The 5,262-nt window shown below is 46.4% G+C and overlaps 1 protein-coding gene across 1 annotated transcript; it reads right to left on the reverse strand.

Annotated features, from left to right (window-relative positions):
• Positions 1-3,629: 3,629 nt before the first annotated feature.
• On the reverse strand, positions 3,630-4,559 carry LOC149871203 (olfactory receptor 4S2-like). The gene has a single exon (XM_090034878.1). It carries the CDS (start codon positions 4,557-4,559, stop codon positions 3,630-3,632), a length of 930 nt encoding a protein of 309 aa, XP_089891004.1.
• Positions 4,560-5,262: the final 703 nt, after the last annotated feature.

The following is a 5,262-nucleotide window of genomic DNA, read 5'->3' on the forward strand; positions in this document are numbered from 1 at the left end:
CACAAGATGCTTTACTGTACAGTAGAGCATATTACTGCACAGTAAATGTCAGTCTACAGTTGCAGACACTAGTCAGTACTTTGCTCTACTTGGGAGTTAATTTGCTACCTTCAGATTCAAATAGAAAATTAATTCCCAAGTAGTTACTGTGTAGTAATGCACATGTAGATGCTGACCAGGAGCAAATTTGCTCCTGGTAAGCCCCAACACCATGGGGATGCCCTCAGTCTAGCCCCAGGGCCATGGGACTGGGAGCTTCTCTGGGCGCTTTGCCTGCTCCAGCCCCAGGCCTTTAAAAGCCTGTGGGGATGCCAGGACACTGGGCCACCTGTAACCAGTCTTTGGCCACTGCATGTCACAGCAGAGGCCCCAGGCCAGCTGCAGCAGCCTACCAAGACGCTGCCACTAATGCCTGGCACATAATTGCCACATGGCTCTTTGTTCTACACTGAGCCCCTGGGCTGGACACTCCACTTACCTGCCCAGGCTCAGCAGCACCAGAACTGCCACATGGAGGCCCAGCGAGCCATCAAGGAAGTCATGCTGGCATCCTTCCTGATGCCATATGCCACCTGCTAGGGACGCAACTGGTCCCAGGAGGAGACCACAGATCTAGTGGTGCTGTGGGGTGAGGCCAAGGTCGTCAGCCAGTTTGCTGAGAGTGGGTGCTCTAACAGGCACATCGATGAGGGCCTGTCAGGCCACATGTAGGAGCATGGGCATGACTGGTCGGTGTGCCAGTGCCACATAATGGTTCAGGCCTTGTGGGCACAGTGAGCCGCTTTCACTGACCCACCAGTTGGGGGCTGCCTGAAAGTCCATGTCCTTTATGCGGCAGATGGATGACATTTTTGCACCCTCGGACTCTGGCTGCTGCCGTGTCATTTACTTGAGGACGAGCAGACTGCTGAAGCCTCCACTGTGGCCTGGCAATTGCAGTCATGTGTCACTGGGGGAGGGCCCTTCAGGATGCCTCCTGCCATGCTCCCCCCATCTGGCCTTTTCAAGCAGCTCTGGGAGCCTGGGCCAGCACCTGCCCCATCAGCTCTGGTTGTGCACCCCCACTGAGGCTGGTCATAGCACCACCAGCCTTCAGTTGCTCTAGCTTCTTCCCAGAAGGGGCCTCTACTTAGGCTACCAGGCGCCATGCCCCTGTGCCCCGGAACACTGCTGGGAGCTCCATATCCTTGCCACCAGTGGGCAAAAACTTGGGCCACTAGGCATGCCTTCCACACACAGTTCATGAGCCCTGAACTGGAGGGAGGGCCTTTCCTGCCCCTGCCTACACCCATTACTTGGCCTTGTCCCCCCTTCCCACCCCACCCAGCCATTCTCATCGAGGCAGGCAAGGGCCTCCCACATGCAGAGGAGCATACTGATGCTGGGAGCAGTGTCTTCCCCAGCTGCTGGGGGGCAAGAACATGTAGCACAGCCACAGGTAGCCCTCCAGGTAGTGGCAGACATTATGGGGCAGCACAGGCTTTCCCTCTGCACTGTTGAAACTCAGGGTTGCACACAAGGTTAGCAGGTACACCTGGGGTACCCTAGCTATCAGCAGCAGCATGGGCACCCCTCAGTCCATTCAAACAACTTCTTGCAGTGCACCCAGGAAACTCTCAGCAAGGGCATGCTCAGGGCATAGAGCTGGCATTGTGCAGGGCTGGCCCCAAGGTGCCACTCTGGAGAGGCCCACTGTGGGGGGCAGGGATGCTACCAGCTCCACATCCTATTCAACCTGTAGCCCCTTGCCCCACAAGCCTAGGCACTGTGGGCTTGGCAGAAACACAGGAGACTTCCTGACCTGTAGGAGGAGGAGGGGAGGAATGGCTCTGGAGCCACAGCAGCGGGTGCTGCCAGAAGCCAGGGCTGTTCCAGCCTGGGAAGGGGGAGGGGGAGGGGGAGGCAGGCTGCCTGCAACCAGCACCCAGTGGCCCACCTGTTCCTGCAGAGTGAGCAGGGACGGGGGGCTTAGCCAGTAGCTGCCTCTGGTATGGTCAGCCTGGCCAACTTACCAAGGTCCCTGGGCACCCATGAATGCATAACTCCCAATCTGAGGCCAGACAGTGCACAGCCCTCTGGTATAAAACATGTTATTTCAGAAACATTGCAAACTCTCACAAACAGTGTTTTTTTTCTGGCTCTGTAGGACCTGCAGCTGTGCATGGAGAAAGAGGCACCAGTTGGCAGCTGGATGCACCTTCAGGGTCACCGCCAATCTCAGCCAGGGCCCTCTGTAGGCACTGGCTCTGGCAGTGCAGGACCCAGGACTGGATCTGGCTGCTGGACTGGCTGGTTACAGTGGCCATTAAGTGCCTGGAGGACTCACAGTTCTGGCAGGTAGAACATTGCCTACAAGTGGGAGAGGGAACCTGTGAGGAGGAGAGGGCCTGGTGGAGGGACCAGGTGGAGCAGGAGTTCAGGGACAGGCTCCTGGCATTCACAGAGAAGCACCTGGAGGCCCTGGAGTGGCATGCTGCCTGGGCGCCAGGGCAGTGGAGGCCTTGGAGGAGGACTGCTGGGTGCTGCAGAAAATTGAAATGGATGTATCTATCAAGACAGGGATGACATTACCATCACTTTTTCCACCCCCTGGAGTTCATGTCAGGATTGACAGATATTCTTTGCTACAATTCAGGTGCTGAGCTGGTGTTAAAGGAATAAAAAAAAAAATGTTCTTCATATTGTTTCCAGGGTTTCAGGTTTTCCAAACTAAACTGGAATATACTAAACATTTCTATTTGTCAGTTGAAAAAAACTGCTGTAGATGTTTTGCTTAGCAGGAAAGAGCATTTCAACTTCTATTCTTCACTTGATGGTATAATTACTGTGTTTTAGAATGTTTGTGGCCCAAAGAAATACATAAATAACATATAATAAATATATATTTCTAACATATAATAAATACACTATATTTAGAAACAGTAGAAAGTATTGCGGTAAACAAGGTAAAATTCTTACTGATTAGATGCTTAATTTGGACTGCACTCTTCTGATTCCATTTCATTTATCTATTTGATTTAATTTAGCAGTACCTCAGAGCTCCAGAAGCTCTTAGAAACATGGAAATAATGTCCATTGTGCTATATATAACATAAACACAGAATGAAACAACTATCCAAATGAATTTATAATTTAAGTACGATTTATTTAATGTTTGGATGCCTACATTATGTTCTTCACAGAATTATATGCAGCAAGAGAGAATTAGGTAAGAAATTAAGGGGGAAAAAACCCCTTCAAATTATAAGCGTAAGTAAACATGGAAAAGGATGTTTAGGCAGACTACCCAAACCCTGTCACTAGAGATTTTAAGAAGTGATTAGAGAAGCTTTAATCAAAAATGGTTAAGGCATAATTGATTTTACTTCAGTACAAGGAGTAGATGATATTTTGATTTCTTTAGATATACATTTCTATGATCTTTATGATTTCTTGAGGGTTTAGTCTTTATTATTTAAGCAGTCTATATCTTCTCACCAGTGCTATCAAAATGTTAAAAATGCCACCCACCATTGTTAAAATAAAACCACAACAGTACCCAGAAGAATGTTGTTTCCTCCAATAAAAAATATTCTTATCATAAAGTTAGACCTGGATTGTATATCTAACATAATTTTATAGGCCACACTTTATTTCCCATCTGAATTCACCTTTTTGGTCCATAATTTTCTCATGGCACTCTTCACCTCCTCATTTCGAAGTGTGTAGATCAATGGATTCAACATGGGGGTGACAAGGGTATAAAACACAGCAATCCTCTTATCTTCTGCCATGTTGCTGGAAGGACGTATGTAAGTAAAAGTGCATGGCCCAAAAAATAAAATCACTACTGTGATGTGGGAACCACAAGTGGAAAGAGCTTTGATGCGCCCTTCAGAAGAGTGACTTTTCAAAGAGACTAAGATAATGATGTAGGAAACAATCAAGAAGAGAAAAGAGATCAAAGCAATCATCCCATTATTCACAACAAATATGAGGCCAAGAACATAGGTGTCAGTACAGGCCAATTTCAGCACAGGGTGCACATCACAGAAATAGTGGTCAATTTTGTTTGGCCCACAGAAGGGCAATCCAACAGTCAGGAGGGTCTGTAACAAGGAATGCAGGAAGCCCCCCAGCCATGAAGCCACCACCAACCAACCACACATATGCCTGGTCATGATGGTTGTGTAGTAGAGGGGTTTGCAGATTGCTACATAACGATCAAAGGCCATCACCACAAGGACAAAAATCTCTGTGCAACCAAAGAAATGGACCCAAAACATCTGAGTCATGCACCCAACAAAGGAGATGGTTTTCTTCTCAACGAGGAAGTCTGCAATCAATTTGGGGGCTGTGGCAGAGGAGTAGCAGACATCTATGAAGGATAAGTAACTGAGGAAAAAATACATGGGGGAGTTGAGATGGTGGCTGCTAAGTACAGTAACAACAATAAGAGAATTTCCCAGTACAATAGCTATATAAAAGATTAAAAACAGCACAAAACATATTTTCTGCACTTCTGGATTCTGGGAGAGGCCCAAAAAGATGAATTCAGTTATGTTGTTAATATTCTCCATTATATTTATATGCTCTGGTTAGGTGGCAGTTATGCAGTATGGATGTAATTCACCTGTCAAAAAAGGAAATTTAATTAATAGGTTACTGGCTAACAAAAGGGTGATTTTTCAAGATTTATTAAGCCAAAAGGTAGATAATGATGAAGCTGAAATTATAGTTGATATTAAGTTCACAGAACTTTTCTATTTCCTTTCTCTTTCTATTTGCTTACATATATTATACCTTTCTATTGCAAAACTAATAGAAATCAGAGGTAATGTTGATAATTTTAAAGTTAACAATAATATATTCCTAATATGCCAGTTAATAAATATTCTGCTTAAACAGTTGTTCAACAGAAAACTGAGGTTTAACATGGATTTTTTTTCTCTCCCCCCAGCCTCCCTGGAAGGAAATCCCCCCCCCACACTTGAACACTGCTTCTTTCCAGGGAAAATATTGAGTTTTTTGGCTAGAATGAAAGAATTATGAGTTTAAGCAAAAACTGAAGAGGAGGATATGGAGGAGAGCTTCCTTGCCTGTCAAGAAAATGTCAACATTTTCCACAGGTGACAAACTACTCAGTTGGCATGTCTACACATGCATACACCAGAGAATTTACTGAGCAGTAAGTTACCAGGCAGTAAGTGCAATAGGCCAGCATCTACACAGCAAGCATTAAATGTGTGGACTGACTTGGGACTAAAGTCAGTGCAGTAACTA

This window comes from Crocodylus siamensis, chromosome 2 (assembly GCF_052110815.1).
Source record: "Crocodylus siamensis isolate JL-2025a chromosome 2, ASM5211081v1, whole genome shotgun sequence".
Lineage (NCBI taxonomy): Eukaryota > Metazoa > Chordata > Crocodylia > Crocodylidae > Crocodylus > Crocodylus siamensis.

Bases quoted from the DNA above. Each gene is read 5' to 3' on its own strand.
- LOC149871203 (XM_090034878.1), bottom strand. From the start codon at position 4,559: ATGGAGAATATTAACAACATAACTGAATTCATCTTTTTGGGCCTCTCC.